The 20,872-nt window shown below is 47.2% G+C and overlaps 1 protein-coding gene across 2 annotated transcripts; it reads left to right on the forward strand.

The window, feature by feature from the left end:
* Nucleotides 1-2,032: 2,032 nt before the first annotated feature.
* On the forward strand, nucleotides 2,033-10,139 carry LOC123145842 (protein DETOXIFICATION 19). 2 transcript variants are annotated; one of them, XM_044565348.1, is made up of 7 exons: nucleotides 2,033-2,401; nucleotides 8,096-8,640; nucleotides 8,750-8,836; nucleotides 8,930-8,986; nucleotides 9,070-9,308; nucleotides 9,469-9,587; nucleotides 9,718-10,139. In XM_044565348.1, exons 1-7 carry the CDS (start codon nucleotides 2,120-2,122, stop codon nucleotides 9,844-9,846), a joined length of 1,458 nt encoding a protein of 485 aa, XP_044421283.1. In that variant the 5' UTR covers nucleotides 2,033-2,119; the 3' UTR covers nucleotides 9,847-10,139. The 2 variants fall into 2 exon arrangements, with proteins under 2 accessions (XP_044421283.1, XP_044421284.1); XM_044565349.1 differs by lacking the exon at nucleotides 2,033-2,401 and adding an exon at nucleotides 4,888-5,485.
* Nucleotides 10,140-20,872: the final 10,733 nt, after the last annotated feature.

Here is a 20,872-nt window from a genome sequence, read left to right on the forward strand (position 1 = left end):
GGAGACATATCGCGCAACAATAATTTATTGCATGCATTTCTTCCAATGAACACTCAGCAACAGAGTCCTACGTACCGGAGGTCCGAACTCTTGCAAAGCCCTCCTGATATGCTTCCGATCTATTGAAAAAAGGGCACGCGGATGTGTCTACGGTTAAATACGGGTCCTCGTTGGATGACATGCAAATGTTTGCGGCCGCGTCCAAACACTCGGTCCGAATGTTTGCGGACGTTGGCCCGCTCCCCCGCCCCTAGGGTTCCCCCGCCGCCGTTGTCGCCGGCTCCCCCGCGCGGAGCCGCCAGCCCCTTCCCCCTCCCCTTTCCCTTCTCCTCCCCCACCCCTCCACTCCCCCGTTCCCCCGGGCCGCCTCCCCGAGCGAGGCGGCCGGGGGCCCTTCCTCCGCGCTCCTCCAGCGTTCCCCCGCGGCCCTCCCTCCTCCCGCTGCCATCAGCGTGTGCCGCCGGTCCTCGGCCGCGTGGTGCTGGCGGCGGCGGGCATGTCCTTCCCCGCGCGCGGCCCTCCCCTGCTCGGGCGGTGATGGCCGGCGGCGGTGCGCCTCGGTCGGTGGTGGTCCGGCGTCCTCGTGCGGAGGCCGGCGGCGCTCGCCGTGGTGGTGCTGCCTCTTGGTGGCGGGGCAGTCCGGTGGTGCTGGCTAGCCGGTGGCCCGTCCCCGGCCCAGATCTGGGCCCGTAGGGTCCCTTCTGGGTCCTTGCGGGTCGGCTCCGGTGCGACCGCAACGCTCTCTGTATGGGGAGGTAGGGGAGCGGTTTGGACTGGGACGGCGACGCCGACGGCGTGCCAGCTGCTGCGCGAAGGCGGGAGCTGTCCGGGCCTTCGAGGGCCCGGTCGGGCCTGTGGGGCCACGGGCCCGGTAGGCTCCTGCTATGGCGTCCGGTCGGCTACCATCGTGGACGGTGGAGGTGGGGCCCTCCCGTATGCTGACGGTGCTGCTGCCCTAGTCCCGGCTCCTCTTCTTCGTTGTGCAGACCATCTTCGCGGTGCCGTGGTGAGACAGCGTGGGAAGCTTCGTGTCCGTGTTGGCGCAGGGTGGTGGTCGGTTTGGTGGCGAGCTCCGAAGTGCCTGAGGTAGAGGCTGGGATCGGGAGAAATCCCTGTTGGCTTGGCCGACACCGACGCGGTGGCGCCTGAGGGTGCCGCCGGACCTTCCTAGAGGGCGTCGGGGCTACCCTTCCTCTCTCCTCGCCGCGTACCGGGGGAAACCCCTGACAGCAGCGTCGTCATCGTCGCGTCCCTTCTTGGAGGTGTTGATTGGCACCGGCGCTTCGGAGTCTCGGAGCTTAGTGAGCGATCTCCGGTGGTCGCAGCGGTCACGAGCCTTCGTCGCCGCCGTTATCGGCATTTGTTTCTTTTCTTTTTTCTCTTTCTTTTTTTTGGGCGTGTTTGTGCTGCTTCCGCCCCAGCCCCTATCGTTGGTTGTATCGGATGGTTGCTTTGTAATACAAAGTGGGGGAAACCCTTTTTCTTAAAGTGTTTGCGGACGTTTTGAGGGTCCGCGTTGGAGATTTCCTTACCTTGCCAAGATTTCCAATTTATTAGAATTATACCATATGCATCCTCTTCCATTTAGTAAATTCATCGGTACATATCCGGCGAGACAGACATAGGGGCATGCCGCGCAACCATAATTTCTTGCATGCATTTCTCCCAATGAACACTCAGCGGGCACAAACAAAACGGATCCCAAAACGGTCTCCAATTGCAGAAGTCGTACGCCTCTTGCAATGAGTGTGCCAGCGACTGGATTAACAACCACATCATTCCTATTCTCAGCGAAATCCCTGATCTACATCTCAAGATCACCACTACCTCACACGTCGCGAAAAACGGGTCGAGTAGTGGTAGGAGCACACTCTCGCACGGTCCTAACACTGGAGCATTAAATGTTGATTACACCTAAGAAAAATCCAAAATTAATTAATGTGTAGGATCTGCACCACGCATGTCTCCACCACCACGCGTTCCACACGCCGCAGCCACTAGACACAAATACAGGGTGAAGGCGGCTTGCCCGCCAATCTCCACATCGCTATCCCGTTGATCGCCACAGGCACCAACCCACCTCTTCTCCCCTCTTCGTGCGGCGCGCGCGCGGGCCGGCATGACTTCGGCTCCTCTGCTGCTCGGTGGCTGCGAGCCCGCCGATGGCAAGGGCGGCGAAGGAGAGGCGAAGCCCTGCTCGCCGGCGTGGTTGCGCCGCCTGATCGACACGGAGGAGGCGTGGGCGCAGCTGCAGTTCGCGGTGCCGATGGTCCTCACCAACATGTCCTACTACGGCATCCCGCTGGTGTCCGTCATGTTCTCCGGCCACCTCGGCGACGTCCACCTCGCCGGCTCAACGCTCGGCAACTCCTGGGCCACCGTCACCGGCTACGCCTTCGTGGTACGTACTACTGCATGCTGCTAGTGCTACCACACGTCCACACACTCTTGATTCGTCCAAGTTCGATCATTAGATGGCGCATTAATCACACCGGCCCCTTCAGACGCTGTGTGATCGCGTATCATTCGCCTTGGCAGTGCGAGAGCGACGCGTTTGCCATATGCAAGTTACCTGAAAATACATATCGGTCAGCCGATTTCAAAACCTCCTAGGCGAGAACAGGGACGTCGCGATGGACAGCAGCGAGCGCGCGGGGTCAACCCGTGAATGACACGGAGTTGGAGATCGACGATGCGGCAGCGTGTGGAGTCCGAGGCTTAACCGTTGGGGCGGTGGGTGTGGTGGACTGCCGGCGCCAGAAAAGAAGGATGGTGGAGCGACGAGGGAGGGCGGCTTTGGTAGAGGGAAGGCCGGGGCGAAGCACCGTCGGCCGTTGGCAGGTGGCATGCAGCAGGCGATTTGGTGGGCGCTGCATCAGAGATCGGACCGGTGTGGAACGAGGGCTAGAAGAGGAAGATGACACGGAGCCGTTGGATGGATATCAGACGTCCACATGAAATCCACTACTCCCTCAGATTGAAGGGAGTAGCACTGAATTGTTCTTTAGGCGGAGAGGGAGAGAGAGAGAGAAGAGCGTAGTTAAACGTGGCACTAGAGCCCTAGTTGGAATGATCAGATAAGATATTACCAATGATGAGATAAGATATTACTAATATGAATTTAATGGAATACGTGCAGTACCATATCAGTAACCAGGTATAAGGATATTACTAGCTGGAGTACGTTGAGTACACCAGATATATGAATATACGCGTGAGAACACACATGTGATGCCGACCTTTTCTTTGTTTTCTTCCTGGAAGAGGAGGCGGTGTTCGCATGAACCGACACATGTCATTCTTGTTCTGGAAGCGCATGCCTGGAGAGCACGACCACGAGGCCGGGTCCTCCTCAGGATGCCGCCGCGTGACGACCTTTGCCTTGACCCCGCGGAATGCTGTGAACATTGTTTAAGAATTCACCCGATTAATCAGTTAATGTGTCAGTTAATCGCTATTCATGGCGTGGCCGAATCGAATAGCATCTACTCATTGCGTTAACTTGTCAGGCCGATTAATTGGCCAGTTAGACCGATTAATCAGTTGTCAGGTCGATTAATCTCTACTGGCCCATTAACGGGTGGGCAAACAAAACCCACATTTTTGTACCGTAACCCCCTTCCAACCCTGTCTAGCTTCTTAATAGCTAGGATTAATAATTTTACCTTCTCTATGATTTCCATATGTGTACGGCAACATGTTTTGGCATACTACATAGTTGGGAGCATGAGAGTATGATATAATATATAAAAAAATCAAGATATATATTGGCAAGTTCCTATTCAATCTACCGATTAATGGTCGATTGATTAATCCAGTTAATAAGCCGATTCATCGATTAGTCGCTACTCCTAAACCGATCGAGCAGCTACCCGTTAACGATTTCTTGAACATTAGCTGTGACGCCGGCGCTCGACCGCATCTACGCGCCTGTCCACCAACGCCGGCACTATTGGGAGAATGCCATCCCGGTGCCCCAGCCAGATGTCAATCTGTCGCACGGCTAGCATTTGAACCCGGATATGGTCCCAGTGTTGCTGGTGCCGGCCACAAGTTGCGCGCAGGAGGCGGAGATCCATGTCGTTGTGCTCAGCTCCTGACCGATCACCGGGACGACCAGGCGTCCGCAATGGAGTCCACGCACTAGGTCATGTTGTTCAACGACAAGCACAACGAGCGCCGCTGGTTGTGCTTCGAGGGTGGGCCTCGTGCAATGCGCGCACGCTCTAGCACCACAGCTGGTGATGGAGGAGGATGACGAGGAGGTTGTAGAGTCCTATAGGAGACCGTCGAAGCCTTCGAGCTCTAGGAGCTCGCCAGGTGGCCTGGCCTGTGGCTGGCACTGGCCGAATCGGCCGGAGTGCAGGTCGTCATGCCCCCATCCGCGCCCGCATCTGAGCCCGAGCAGCAGTGGTGAACACTGGTGGGGCAATCGTGGTTGTGGACATCAATGTTCCCGTGCACGTCCGAGCTTGTGCCATGCACCCTATGTGGGTGGGCGTGGACGAGCGGCAGCCGACGCGACAGTAGTAGGAGGCGCCCGCTGCATCACTGCACGCGTCGACACCGGCGGTAGTACCGTGGCCGTATCCATAGCCAGCGCCGGTCTACATTGACCTCACCGACGAGGATAACGGTGACGGCGTGACAGCGACTAGACCTAGACTTTATTTATGTTTTTAATTAATATTTTGACGTTTAATTAATGGACGAACAGACTTTTGGCAGCACTTTATATATGTTTTTATTTTCTATAAAATCCGGTCGCAATCTGAAATGCGTCACTATGGGCCGACGAACACTGTATTGAGTTGCCCTAACCAACTCAGATTTTCTTTCCTGTTGTTGCTGCGTTCCCGTGTAGCGCTTATAATTCGCCACCAGCGTTGGAGTTCAACACTCTACGAACAAGCGTATGTGCGTTGGAGATGGCCACCGTACTGTAACTTACCAGAGGAAGGCACGAACTCAACCTAGCATAAAAAAATACAAAATCAATGTGTAGTAGTACGATGCCCGATCTTCTCCCGTTCTCCACGCCACCACCCGTTTCCCACGCCGCACAGAAAAACGGGGTCAACCTCCACATCGCTCGCTATCTTCTTGATCGCCATCGGCGGCGGCGGCGGCGGCGGCACCACACACCTCCCACAAAACTAACCCGAGCTTCTTCCTCTCCCCTCTCGTGCGGCGCGCTCGCGGGGCTGACATGTCCTCGGCGGCCCCGCTGCTCCAGCCCGCCGGCGGCAAGGGCGGCGAGGCGAAGAGGCCCTGCGGGTGCCCGCCGGCGTGGCTGCGCCGCCTGATCGACACGGAGGAGGCGTGGGCGCAGCTGCAGTTCGCGGTGCCCATGGTCCTCACCAACATGTCCTACTACGGCATCCCGCTGGTGTCCGTCATGTTCTCCGGCCACCTCGGCGACGTCCACCTCGCCGGCGCCACGCTCGGCAACTCCTGGGCCACCGTCACCGGCTACGCCTTCGTGGTACGTACTACTGCATGCTGCTATTGCTACCGCACGCTCTTGATTTAATTTGTCCAAGTTCGGTTAGATCGCCTGCGTAGTTCTGCCAATGTTTTGAGATGGAGTACCGCGACGCGCTTGCCATATGCAAGCTGCCTGAAAAATGCATTTCGGTCAGCGCCGGGCCGGGTCAAGCCATGAATGACACGGAGTTGGAGACCGACGATGCGGCAGTGGCGTCACCGGTGAGGGGACGCCGAGGCTTAACCGTTGGGTGTGTGGAGTGGACTGCCGGCGCCAGAAAAGGAGGCCGGTGGAGGGACGAGGGAGGGGACGAAGCACCGCCGGCCGTTGGTGGCAGCAGCCAGCAGGCGGTTTGGTGGGCGCTGCAGATCGACCGGTGGAAAGAAGGCTAGAGGAGGAAGATGGCACGGAGCCGCTGGATGAATATCGGATGTCCACGCGAAATCAAGTTGGTGTTTGGTTTCAGGGACTTTTTTATGTTAGGACTAAAAAAAGTCCCTAGCAAACCAAATAGAGGGGAATTTTTTTAAGACTTTTTGCTAAAAGTCCTTAGAAGCACCTCCTTGAAAGTCTTTTTAAAAAATCCTAGGGACTAGAAAAAGTCCTAGAATTAGAGAACCAAACATCATCCAACTTGCACCGAATTTTTAGGCGGAGAGAGTGAAGAGAGTGGACTTAATGAGGGGACATCTTTATATATATATATATATATATATATATATATATATATATATATATATATATGTTTACTAGTTATATCGTGGCACTAGCCCTTAGCCGGAGCGATCAGATCATATGAGATAGTATTATCAACGCTCGTGCTAGACGGCGTGTGTTGACCTTACGTACGGCATGTACCATATCATTTTAGCTCCACGCTCGCATTCCATTGATCTCATATTACGAGCAAGGAGCGATAAAGATATAGTAATACTAGTACAATTTTCTTGCTCAGGAAATGAAACAATCGATAGGCCATCATCTCTCCAAGTCTCAATCCACACAACCCAAAACCAGAAAACGCACATGATGCCAACGTTTTCTTCTTGGCCCAGGAGGCGCTAGCTATTCGCAGAAACTGTAGCTGTCGCATTGAAATCGTGTAGCTCAGCTGCCAACAAGAAACTGACACGGGAGTTACGTCGTTTGCGTGGCCCGCAGAGGCAGAGTTATAGATAGCCTATAGCTGCCGGGCATGGACTGAATTCCGTGGGAGCCGATCGACGACGTGTCTGCATGACTGCTGTGGCTGGTCCTCACGTACGACACCCGGTCCGGGCTGCATGAATGCGTGCATGGTCGACGTGTATGCACTGGAGGATATACTGCTACCAGATCGAGGTCAAATAAATTCTGAAAAGTGGTAAACATATATATACAGGGGAGGCCAAGTCTTGAGCTAGTAGGAAGGAAGAGGTCGTCTCGATCTGGTACAAGCAGGAATATCTCCAGGGAGAATGGTAACGGTGTTCTCAAGTAATCAGTCAAGTCACGAGTCTTACGACTCACGAGTCTCGATCCACCCATCCTTCTTGCGCTTGATGCGCTTAACCACTACTTTGTCTAGTAATTCGATGCCGTGCTGCAAGTAAAATAACCGATCAACTCCTGCTGGGTGACATGGTCAATGACGTAAATCAGCCAAGTCTCTCCGGGGTTGGGCTCCAGGACTTTTCAGTACATGTGTGGCCACGAGTCCACCGAATCATTGCCGCCGCGTCTACACCGATAGCGTGTGTGTGTGTGTGTGTTTTGCGGTAAATAATGTGGGTTTCTTGACCAGCAATAAAAAAGTGGTTTTCTAAACATGTTCTCTAGAAATAAGAGTGCATGTCCGTCGCTCGAAGGTGAGATATATGAAACAAAAGCCTACTATATCGTGGTAATGTGAATTTCATGTGTTTAGCCCCGGTACGCTACGCTGGTTGACCAATCCTCTGCTTCTTTTCTAACCTTAGCAACATAAGTGGCATTTAAGAACGACAGCGGAAGACATACACATTTCTTTCATTCCATATCTTTTTTTTTCTTTTTTGCGGGGGCTTTCACTCCATATCTCCCATGGGACGAACATGACAAGGGTGGTCATGGCTGCCTGATCGGTGAGAGTGACTGCGAACCACCACTTTGAGACCGAGTTGTAGTTGGCCCGATTCTCAATAATCAAAACATTGCAAGTTGTGTGTTTTATTCCTACCCCGTGTTCTTGAATGTTAAAACTAATTTGTTCAAGAAGCATGCATGGACTACTTACTTACTCTTTAAGCATTCATACTGGAATTTTAGTCGGCTGCACGCTCATATATGTTTGCTAACATTAGTGATCATTTACCTACTCAATTAGCTTTTGTGGAGAAGGTAGATACATGTTAGACTTGACGGTGAAAAAGCTGCGCAAGCCTGCATATGTGAATAGAGAAAAACTTGTAGTAAAACACAGTGAACGAAGGTGGCTTATATATACATGAAAATGAAATTCAGTTGACTTAATAGATAGTCCCAATAAGTTCATAACTTGTTCTGCAGTTGAACATTGTCGCATTGCATCGTAACTTTAGTATTAATCCAACGGAGTAACTAATATGCAAAAAATGTTGAACATTTCAGACCGGTATGAGCGGCGCCCTGGAGACGCTATGCGGGCAGGCCTACGGCGCCCGACTATACCGCATGCTAGGACTGTACCTACAGTCGTCGCTCATCATGTCGGCCGTGGTGTCCATGGTCATCGCTGTCCTGTGGCTGTTCACGGAGCCGCTGCTTCTGTGCCTGCGTCAAGAACCTGAGGTGTCCCGCGCCGCCGCGGTGTTCATTCGGTACCAGATCCCCGGTCTGTTCGCCTTCTCCTTCCTGCAGTGCCTTATACGGTACTTGCAAACGCAATCCATCGTCCTGCCGCTCGTCATCTGCTCCATGGTGCCATTCCTGCTCCACATCGTGCTGAACCACCTGCTGGTGAACGTGCTCGGCTATGGCCTCATCGGCGCGTCTGCCGCCATCTCCATCACCTTATGGTTCTCCTGCCTGATGCTGCTTGGGTACGTGATGCGGTCCAAGGAGTTTAGCGAGACGTGGAAGGGTTTCTCCACCGACGCGTTCAACTACGTGATGCCGACGATCAAGCTCGCTACGCCCTCCGCCATCATGGTTTGGTCAGTATACATACACATTACCTCCGTTCCAAATTGCTTGTCTTAGATTTGTCTAGATATGGATGTATTGCTTCCCATTATTGATTTTGAGTTTGTTGGGTGCATGCAGCTTGGAGTACTGGGCGTTTGAGCTTCTGGTTCTTATCGCTGGCTTGCTACCGAATTCCACAGTGAGCACGTCACTGATCGCCATGTGGTACGTTCATTCTTCTTCAAACTGTCCGTCCCATGGAGCTTCAGAAGCATTATATTGTTCCATCATGTTGACTTCTTCAACTTGTAAATGCAGCTCGAGCACGGAGGCGATTGCCTACATGATCACCTACGGATTCAGTGCCGCTGTAAGGTATGTACGAGTACGAGCTCAACTTCTTTCTTTGTTGCTGTAAGCACAACGACCTGTTGTTTCATTGTTTGCACATTTTGCAGCACCCGGGTGTCGAATGAGATAGGAGCCGGGAACGTGGATATGGCGAAGAATGCGGTCGCGGTGACGCTCAAACTGTCAGTGTTCCTCGCCTTCTCCTTCATCCTGCTGCTGGGCTTAGGCCATGGCCTTTGGGCGAGACTCTTCAGCGGGAGCGAGGTGATTGTGGCAGAATTCACGGCCATCACCCCTCTGCTGATGATCTCCATCGTGCTCGACTCCGCGCAGGGCGTACTGTCAGGTGAGAAAGATCCGTCCGCTAGCTAAACCAATCTTCAAGAATCACCTACCTTCACTGAACAGATGTTTCATATCACGTATACGTAATCATAGACTGGAACGCCGCTGCTAGTGCTAAACATTTCCGCAAATTGACGAATAAATTGGCGTACGTGTGACAGGGGTGGCGAGGGGCTGCGGATGGCAGCACCTGGCGGCGATGACGAACCTTGTGGCGTTCTACTTCATCGGCATGCCGTTGGCCATGCTCTTTGCCTTCAAGCTCAATTTCTACACCACGGTAATTACCCTATTGAGATATCTCACCCTTGCCACTGCGGAATGTGGATAGCAAGCAGCTCGAACTCCATTCTTTCTAAAATATATTTAATGAGCTGGAGCACTCAACAGACCATGTACTTTGTTTACAGGGTTTATGGTCGGGTCTGATCTGCGGGCTGACTTGCCAGACCAGCACGCTGGTGGTGATCACCGCCCGCACGAAATGGTCCAAGATCGTGGATGCGATGCAGCAAGAGAAGGCCAACTACATCGCTTGATCGATAAATATCGTTCATGGCTTGCACCTGTTGTAGGGGTTTTTGTGAGATGGAGAGGGCGTACGATGCTTGAACAGAAAGCTAGCTTTTTGACCGTGTACTTTCAGGGGATATATGTCTCAGAAACAGAAAGATGTACCCTAAAAAAAAAAGAAAATGGATCCTGTAATGGCAATTAACCAGAGAGTGCAGGAGAAACGTACATACCGGGACGTGGATGTCCCATCCTCCCAACCGAACCCATGGATGTTCATATTTTCAAGGACGCAAATATATCGTGGCCGTTTCTAACCGGAAGCCTCGCATCAGGGGTGCCCCAGATGGGCCGGCCCAGCCGCGTGGGAGGCCACGGCCTATTTTTTTTCTGTTTTCTGTTCCCTTTTTTGCTTTATTTTTTTAATTTTCTTTATATGTTAAAATATTATATATCTATATATATATATATAATGCAAAAAACACTCTTCAAAAACAAATATGAAAAATGTTGAATAGGTATAAAAAATATTGATCAAGAATTTAAAAAATGTTGAACAAGTATTAAAAATGTTGAAAAAGTATTTAAAAAATGTTGAATAAGTATAAAAAATGTTGAATGAGTATATGCAAATGTTGAACAAGTATTTGAAAATGTTGAACAAGTATTAAAAGTATTGAACAAGTATTTGAAAAATGTTGAACGGGTATTTGAAAAATATTGAATAAGCGTTCGGACAATGTTGAACGTGTATAAAAAAATGTTGATCACTTATTAAAAGTTTTTTTAACATATACGAAAATGTAGAGTGAAAACGAAAACAAATATAAGAAAAAATAAAAGAAAAACAAAAAAGGAGAAGAAAAAAGAAAACCAAACAAAAAATGAGGAAGAGAAAAAGAAACCGGAGAAGGCATTTAAAAACCAAACAAAAAAAAAAGGAGAAAACGGAAAAGACCGGTGTTTTCCCTCAAGTAGTTCGCATGTGCTATCTTAACGCGAACCCATCCCTAGCGTTCAACATCCTTGGGGAGCTCTTTTGCATCTCTATTTCTTCTCTTTTGTTATTATATATTCGCTAAATGGGCCGGCTCGTTACTGCAGAGGCTTCAGCGAGAGCAAACTATCGTTCTGCTTAAAGCGAGAAATAGCTCTCGCGGTTTCTAACCTCGTCAATACGCAGCTGTTAGCGTTGCAGCCCCGCGCGATAAGTGTTTTTTTCGAGGCAACCCCGCGCAATAAGTATCGAGCGCGAAACCGCAAATGCCACTTCTCGCCACTAGGGCGGTTGCTACTGGGCCAGCGCAATACTGTAGCTGCACGCCAGTTATTTCCTATGGTTTCTTATTAGTTTTTTCACTGTTTGGCATCAGTGTTCTTTGGGTTTTCTTCAGTTTCCTTTTTATTTTTTCTTCGGGTTTCTTTGTTTTCTTCTTTCTTTATAATTTTCTTTTTTCCAACACATGTGTAATTTCTTCAAATGCATTGTACATTTTTCATATACATCAGAAACTTTTTTATACATGTTAAATTCAAATACATTATTTAATATATGTGTTAAATATTTTCAAATAAATGTTGAAAGTTTTTCTTGAATGATACAAAACATAATTGAGGCTATGCAAACATTTCTTTACATTGTATAAAAAAATTAACATCGCAAATATATTTTTGAAATGCATGATTTTATTAAAACGCAACGTACATTTTTTTGAACGGTACTAAACAATATTTTGAATTGTATGAGTATTTTTTTTAATGTCACTCACATTTTTTTCAATGGTAATTTTTTTTCTAAAAGTTGGGCGAACATTGTTTTACACTACATGGATATTTTTGAAATGTGCAATGAACATTTTTAAAAAGTAACTATTTTACATAATATATGATTTTTTTCAATATAAACAAAGTAAAAAAAGACATGTGTGAAGTCAACACGACGGAACCATGTGGCTACTGGGCTGGCCACTTTCGGTTCCTATAGGTGAACTCGGTTTCCGTCTCGCTAAAGTAGACTTCTTGCTTGAATGGAATTATTTTATTCTTTTAGCTGGAGTTGGTGGAACCTTAGGTGGTTCTCGGAAGAAGTCAATAAGATATCAGAAAAAAATAATCTAAAGTCGGAATTTAAAGGAACGTATAAGCCAATGCTTCCATAGATTTGATCGTGGTTTAGTTACAATTATAAAATCCACACGTATTCATTTGTCATTTGGGATAATTTCCCATATAAAGAAATAAAAAGACTCGAAGAAAGGATGGGGGATGTTTCCCATGTAAAAGAAAGTGGTGAATGATACCATAACAATGTGTATCAGACTGCTTGTTTTCTTGTGGTTGGACAGAAAGACTTGCTCACGGATAACATCCCACGTATCTAGGGAAGCAGGCCCGTGCATCGTCATGGGCTCTCACACTAGTAGGATGTTTCTCCTTCCGATTTCTTGCTTTCCCAATTAACATAATGTAAAAAAAAAGTTACTACAATTATACCATGGCAAAAACAATAATCCAAAGTAGCTGCTTAAAGAAAGACCTTCCTATTCCTCCAGAATGTCCAAGCTACACATATGCCATGGATGTGTCCATGGAGACACGACAATTGTCCGGGGAGGACTGGCATTTTGCGTTAGCTTCTGAAGATGAAGCTGCTAGGTTTGGCGCCCCTCGAGAGGACAATTGCGAGGAAGCGTTCAAGGGTGTTGGGGTTTTAAGGAGGGTGTTAGATGGACATGTTTCTTACACTCGCATGCTAGTCACCGGAGAAACAAAACCTTCATCTGTTCTCTCAAGATTAATGGCTCACTTACATCCAATCATGACGAGAGGGCTACAACGGTGTATTCCTTCATCTTTGATATGTTGGGTTCATCACCAAATTACCTCCAAGTCCCCATTTTCGACCTACATCATCTTGAGGTGGGAATATCGGAGGAGCACGAGGTGTGTAATGTGGCCAAAACTTGCATCGACGTAACCCTTTACGACGAACTTTTTGTCACCTCCATAACCGAGAAACATATCCTTATTCCACTAAGGATAATTTTGACCAATGTCCAGTGATCTACTCCTAGATCACTATTGTACTCCCTTGCCAAACTCAGGGCAGGGTATACAATAGGTCTGGTACATAGCATGGCATACTTTATAGAACCTATAGCTGAGGCATAGGGAATGACTTTCATTCTCTCTCTATCTTCTACCGTGGTCGGGTTTTGAGTCTTACTCAACTTCACACCATGCAACACAGGCAAGAACTCTTTCTTCGACTGTTCCATTTTGAACTACTTCAAAAACTTGTCAAGGTATGTACTCATTGAAAATTTTTATCAAGCGGCTTGATCTATCTCTATAGATCTTGATGCTCAATATGTAAGCAGCTTCACCGAGGTCTTTCTTTGAAAAACTCCTTTCAAATACTCGTTTATGCTTTCCAGAAAACTCTTCATTATTTCCGATCAACAATATGTCATTCACATATGTTTATCAGAAATGTTGTAGTGCTCCCACTCACTTTCTTGTAAATACAGGCTTCACTACAAGTTTGTATAAAACTATCTGCTTTGATCAACTCATCAAAGCGTATATTCCAACTCCGAGATGCTTGCACCAGTCCATAGATGGATCGCTGGAGCTTTGCACATTTTGTTAGCACCTAGGATTGACAAAACCTTCTGGTTGCATCATATACAACTCTTCTTTAAGAAATTCATTAAGGAATGTAGTTTTTGTTGGGGAACGTAGTAATTTCAAAAAAAATCCTACGCACACGCAAGATCATGGTGATGCATAGCAACGAGAGGGGAGAGTGTTGTCCACGTACCCTCGTAGACCGACAGCGGAAGCGTTATCACAACGCGGTTGATGTAGTCGTACGTCTTCACAATCTGACCGATCAAGTACCGAACGCACGGCACCTCCGAGTTCAGCATACGTTCAGCTCGATGATGTCCCTCGAACTCCGATCCAGCCGAGTGTTGAGGGAGAGTTTCGTCAGCACGACGGCGTGGTGACGATGATGATGTTCCACCGACGCAGGGCTTCGCCTAAGCTCCGCAACGGTATTATCGAGGTGTAATATGGTGGAGGGGGCACCGCACACGGCTAAAATATCGTATATCAAGTGTGTTTGGAGGTGCCCCCTGCCCCCGTATATAAAGGAGCAAGGGGGAGGCCGGCTGCCCTAGGCGCGCCAAGGAGAGGGGGGGAGTCCTCCTCCTAGTAGGAGTAGGACTCCCCTTTCCTAGTCCAACTAGGAAAAGAGGGGGGGAAGGAAAGAGAGGGAGAGGGAGAGGGAAAGGGGGCTGCGCCCCCCTCTCCTAGTCCAACTAGGATTCCTCCTGGGAGGGGGCGCGCCACCTCATGGCTGCTGCCCCTCTCTCTCCCCTCTAGGCCCACTAAGGCCCAATACTTCCCCGGGGGGTTCCGGTAACCCTCCGGCACTCCGGTTAAATCCGAAACTTCTCCGGAACACTTCCGGTGTCCGAATATAGTCGTCCAATATATCAATCTTTATGTCTCGACCATTTCGAGACTCCTCGTCATGTCCGTGATCACATCCGGGACTCCGAACAACCTTCGGTACATCAAAACATATAAACTCATAATATAACTGTCATCGTAACTTTAAGCGTGCGGACCCTACGGGTTCGAGAACTATGTAGACATGACCGAGACACCTCTCTGGTCAATAACCAATAGCGGAACCTGGATGCTCATATTGGTTCCTACATATTCTACGAAGATCTTTATCGGTCAGACCGCATAACATCATACGTTGTTCCCTTTGTCATCGGTATGTTACTTGCCCGAGATTCGATCGTCGGTATCTCAATACCTAGTTCAATCTCGTTACCGGCAAGTCTCTTTACTCGTTCCGTAATACATCATCCCGCAACTAACTCATTAGTCACAATGCTTGCAAGGCTTATAGTGATGTGCATTACTGAGTGGGCCCAGAGATACCTCTCCGACAATCGGAGTGACAAATCCTAATCTCGAAATACGCCAATCCAACAAGTACCTTTGGAGACACCTGTAGAGCACCTTTATAATCACCCATTTACGTTGTGACGTTTGGTAGCACACAAAGTGTTCCTCCGGTAAACGGGAGTTGCATAATCTCATAGTCATAGGAACATGTATAAGTCATGAAGAAAGCAATAGCAACATACTAAACGATCGGGTGCTAAGCTAACGGAATGGGTCAAGTCAATCACGTCATTCTCCTAATGAGGTGATCCCGTTAATCAAATGACAACTCATGTCTATGGCTAGGAAACATAACCATCTTTGATTAACGAGCTAGTCAAGTAGAGGCATACTAGTGATATTCTGTTTGTCTATGTATTCACACATGTATTATGTTTTCGGTTAATACAATTCTAGCATGAATAATAAACATTTATCATGATATAAGGAAATAATAATACTTTATTATTGCCTCTAGGGCATATTTCCTTCAGTCTCCCACTTGCACTAGAGTCAATAATCTAGATTACACAGTAATGATTCTCACACCCATGGAGTCTTGGTGCTGATCATGTTTTGCTCGTGGAAGAGGCTTAGTCAACGGGTCTGCAACATTCAGATCCGTATGTATCTTGAAAATTTCTATGTCTCCCACCTGGACTAAATCCCGGATGGAATTGAAGCGTCTTTTGATGTGCTTGGTTCTCTTGTGAAATCTGGATTCCTTTGCTAAGGCAATTGCACCAGTATTGTCACAAAAGATTTTAATTGGTCCCGATGCACTAGGTATGACACCTAGATCGGATATGAACTCCTTCATCCAGACTCCTTCATTTGCTGCTTCCGAAGCAGCTATGTACTCTGCTTCACACATAGATCCCGCCATGACACTTTGCTTAGAACTGCACCAACTGACAGCTCCACCGTTCAATGTAAATACGTATCCGGTTTGCGATTTAGAATCGTCGGGATCAGTGTCAAAGCTTGCATCAACGTAACCATTTACGATGAGCTCTTTGTCACCTCCATAAATGAGAAACATATCCTTAGTCCTTTTCAGATATTTCAGGATGTTCTTGACCGCTGTCCAGTGATCCACTCCTGGATTACTTTGGTACCTCCCTGCTAAACTTATAGCAAGGCACACATCAGGTCTGGTACACAGCATTGCATACATGATAGAGCCTATGGCTGAAGCATAGGGAACATCTTTCATCTTCTCTCTATCTTCTGCAGTGGTCAGGCATTGAGTCTTACTCAATCTCACACCTTGTAGTACAGGCAAGAACCCTTTCTTTGCTTGATCCATTTTGAACTTCTTCAAAACTTTGTCAAGGTATGTGCTTTGTGAAAGTCCAATTAAGCGTCTTGATCTATCTCTATAGATCTTAATGCCTAATATATATGCAGCTTCACCGAGGTCTTTCATTGAAAAACTCTTATTCAAGTATCCCTTTATGCTATCCAGAAATTCTATATCATTTCCAATCAGCAATATGTCATCCACATATAATATCAGAAATGCTATCGAGCTCCCACTCACTTTCTTGTAAATACAGGCTTCTCCAAAAGTCTGTATAAAACCAAATGCTTTGATCACACTATCAAAGCGTTTATTCCAACTCCGAGAGGCTTGCACCAGTCCATAAATGGATCGCTGGAGCTTGCACACTTTGTTAGCTCCCTTTGGATCGACAAAACCTTCCGGTTGCATCATATACAACTCTTCTTCCAGAAATCCATTCAGGAATGCAGTTTTTGACATCCATTTGCCAAATTTCATAATCATAAAATGCAGCAATAGCTAACATGGTTCGGACAGACTTAAGCATCGCTACGGGTGAGAAGGTCTCATCGTAGTCAATCCCTTGAACTTGTCGAAAACCTTTCGCAACAAGTCGAGCTTTATAGACAGTAACATTACCATCAGCGTCAGTCTTCTTCTTGAAGATCCATTTATTTCAATGGCTTGCCGACCATCGGGCAAGTCAACCATAGTCCATACTTTATTCTCATACATGGATCCCATCTCGGATTTCATGGCTTCAAGCCATTTTGCGGAATCTGGGCTCACCATCGCTTCTTCATAGTTCGTAGGTTCATCATGGTCTAGTAAAATGACCTCCAGAACAGGATTACCGTACCACTCTGGTGCGGATCTTGATCTAGTTGACCTACGAGGTTCAGTAATAACTTGATCTGAAGTTTCATGATCATTATCATTAACTTCCTCACTAATTGGTGTAGGTGTCGCAGAAACTGATTTCTGCGATGATCTACTTTCCAATAAGGGAGCAGGTACAGTTACCTCATCAAGTTCTACTTTCCTCCCACTCACATCTTTCGAGAGAAACTCCTTCTCTAGAAAGGATCCATTCCTAGCAACGAATATCTTGCCTTCGGATCTATGATAGAAGGTGTACCCAGCAGTCTCTTTTGGGTATCCTATGAAGACACATTTCTCCGATTTAGGTTCGAGCTTATCAGGTTGAAGTTTCTTCACATAAGCATCGCAACCCCAAACTTTAAGATACGACAACTTTGGTTTCTTGCCAAACCATAGTTCATAAGGCGTCGTCTCAACGGATTTTGATGGTGTCCTATTTAGAGTGAATGCAGCCGTCTCTAAAGCATAACCCCAAAATGATAGCGGTAAATCAGTAAGAGACATCATAGATCGTACCATATCTAATAAAGTACGATTACGACGTTCGGACACACCATTACGCTGTGGTGTTCCGGGTGGCGTGAGTTGCGAAACTATTCCGCATTGTTTCAAATGTAGGCCAAACTCGTAACTCAAATATTCTCCTCCACGATCAGATCGTAGGAATTTTATTTTCTTGTTACGATGATTTTCAACTTCACTCTGAAATTCTTTGAACTTTTCAAATGTTTCAGACTTATGTTTCATTAAGTAGATATACCCATATCTGCTCAAATCATCTGTGAAGGTGAGAAAATAACGATATCCGCCACGAGCCTCAATATTCATCGGACCACATACATCTGTATGTATGATTTCCAACAAATCTGTTGCTCTCTCCATAGTTCCGGAGAACGGTGTTTTGGTCATCTTGCCCATGAGGCACGGTTCGCAAGTACCAAGTGATTCAAAATCAAGTGATTCCAAAATTCCATCAGTATGGAGTTTCTTCATGCGCTTTACACCGATATGACCCAAACGGCAGTGCCACAAATAAGTTGCACTGTCATTATCAACTCTGCATCTTTTGGCTTCGACATTATGAATATGTGTATCACTACTATCGAGATTCATTAAAAATAGACCACTCTTCAAGGGTGCATGACCATAAAAGATATTATTCATATAAATAGAACAACCATTATTCTCTGATTTAAATGAATAACCGTCTCGCATTAAACAAGATCCAGATATAATGTTCATGCTCAACGCTGGCACCAAATAACAATTATTTAGGTCTAAAACTAATCCCGAAGGTAGATGTAGAGGTAGCGTGCCGACGGCGATCACATCGACTTTGGAACCATTTCCCACGCGCATCGTCACCTCGTCCTTAGCCAATCTTCGCTTAATCCGTAGCCCCTGTTTCGAGTTGCAAATATTAGCAACAGAACCAGTATCAAATACCCAGGTGCTACTGCGAGTATTAGTAAGGTACACATCAATAACATGTATATCACATATACCTTTGTTAACCTTGCCATCCTTCTTATCCGCCAAATACTTGGGGCAGTTCCGCTTCCAGTGACCAGTCTGCTTACAGTAGAAGCACTCAGTTTCAGGCTTAGGTCCAGACTTGGATTTCTTCTCCTGAACAGCAACTTGCTTGCTGTTCTTCTTGAAGTTCCCTTTCTTCTTCCCTTTGCCCTTTTTCTTGAAACTAGTGGTTTTACTGACCATCAACACTTGATGCTCCTTTTTGATTTCTACCTCCGCTGCCTTTAGCATTGCGAAGAGCTCGGGAATTGTCTTATCCATCCCTTGCATGTTATAGTTCATCACGAAGCTCTTGTAGCTTGGTGGCAGTGATTGAAGAATTCTGTCAATGACGCAATCATCCGGAAGTTGAACTCCCAGTTGAATCAAGTGATTATTATACCCAGACATTCTGAGTATATGCTCACTGACAGAACTATTCTCTTCCATCTTGCAGCTATAGAACTTATTGGAGACTTCATATCTCTCAATCCGGGCATTTGCTTGAAATATTAACTTCAACTCCTGGAACATCTCATATGCTCCATGACGTTCAAAACGTCGTTGAAGACCCGGTTCTAAGCCGTAAAGCATGGCACACTGAACTATTGAGTAGTCATCAGCTTTGCTCTGCCAGACGTTCATAACTTCTGGCGTCGCTCTTGCAGGAGGCCTGGCACCTAGCGGTGCTTCTAGGACGTAATTCTTCTGTGCAGCAATGAGGATAATCCTCAAGTTACGGACCCAGTCCGTGTAATTGCTACCATCATCTTTCAACTTAGCTTTCTCAAGGAACGCATTAAAATTCAACGGAACAACAGCACGGGCCATTTATCTACAATTAACATAGACAAGCAAGATACTATCAGGTACTAAGTTCATGATAAATTTAAGTTCAATTAATCATATTACTTAAGAACTCCCACTTAGATAGACATCCCTCTAATCATCTAAGTGATTACGTGATCCAAATCAACTAAACCATGTCCGATTAACACGTGAGATGGAGTAGTTTCAATGGTGAACATCACTATGTTGATCATATCTACTATATGATTCACGCTCGACCTTTCGGTCTCTGTGTTCCGAGGCCATATCTGTATATGCTAGGCTCGTCAAGTTTAACCTGAGTATTCCGCGTGTGCAACTGTTTTGCACCCGTTGTATTTGAACGTAGAGCCTATCACACCCGATTAACACGTGGTGTCTCAGCACGAAGAACTTTCGCAACGGTGCATACTCAGGGAGAACACTTTATCTTGAAATTTTAGTGAGAGATCATCTTATAATGCTACCGTCAATCAAAGCAAGATAAGATGCATAAAGGATTAACATCACATGCAATCAATATAAGTGATATGATATGGCCATCATTATCTTGTGCTTGTGATCTCCATCTCCGAAGCACCGTGCTTGTGATCTCCATCTCCGAAGCACCGTCATGATCACCATCGTCACCGGCGCGACACCTTGATCTCCATCGTAGTATCGTTGTCGTCTCGCCAACTTATTGCTTTTACGACTATCGCTACCGCTTAGTGATAAAGTAAAACTATTACATGGCGATTGCATTTCATACAATAAAGCGACAACCATATGGCTCCTGCCAGTTGCCGATAACTCGGTTACAAAACATGATCATCTCATACAACAAATTATATCACATCATGTCTTGACCATATCACATCACAACATGCCCTGCAAAAACAAGTTAGACGTCCTCTATTTTGTTGTTGCAAGTTTTACGTGGCTGCTACGGGCTTAGCAAGAACCGTTCTTACCTACGCATCAAAACCACAACGATAGTTTGTCAAGTTGGTGCTGTTTTAACCTTCGCAAGGACCGGGCGTAGCCACACTCGGTCCAACTAAAGTGAGAGAGACAGACACCCGCCAGTCACCTTTAAGCAACGAGTGCTCCGAACGGTGAAACCAGTCTCGCGTAAGCGTACGCGTAATGTCGGTCCGGGCCGCTTCATCTCACAATACCGCTGAACCAAAGTATGACATGCTGGTAAGCAGTATGACTTATATCGCCCACAACTCACTTGTGTTCTACTCGTGCATAGCATCAACGCATAAAACCAGGCTCGGATACCACTGTTGGGGAACGTAGTAATTTCAAAAAGTTTCCTACGCACACGCAAGATCATGGTGATGCATAGCAACGAGAGGGGAGAGTGTTGTCCACGTACCCTCGTAGACCGACAGCGGAAGCGTTATCACAACGCGGTTGATGTAGTCGTACGTCTTCACGATCCGACCGATCAAGTACCGAACGCACGGCACCTCCGAGTTCAGCACACGTTCAGCTCGATGACGTCCCTCGAACTCCGATCCAGCCGAGTGTTGAGGGAGAGTTTCGTCAGCACGACGGCGTGGTGACGATGATGATGTTCC

The sequence above is a fragment of the Triticum aestivum genome, chromosome 6D (assembly GCF_018294505.1).
Source record: "Triticum aestivum cultivar Chinese Spring chromosome 6D, IWGSC CS RefSeq v2.1, whole genome shotgun sequence".
NCBI lineage: Eukaryota > Viridiplantae > Streptophyta > Magnoliopsida > Poales > Poaceae > Triticum > Triticum aestivum.

Bases quoted from the DNA above. Each gene is read 5' to 3' on its own strand.
- LOC123145842 (XM_044565348.1), top strand. From the start codon at position 2,120: ATGACTTCGGCTCCTCTGCTGCTCGGTGGCTGCGAGCCCGCCGATGGC. The intron at 2,402-8,095 runs GTACGTACTACT...TGAACATTTCAG, and splicing joins TCACCGGCTACGCCTTCGTG to ACCGGTATGAGCGGCGCCCT. The intron at 8,641-8,749 runs GTCAGTATACAT...GGGTGCATGCAG, and splicing joins CCCTCCGCCATCATGGTTTG to CTTGGAGTACTGGGCGTTTG.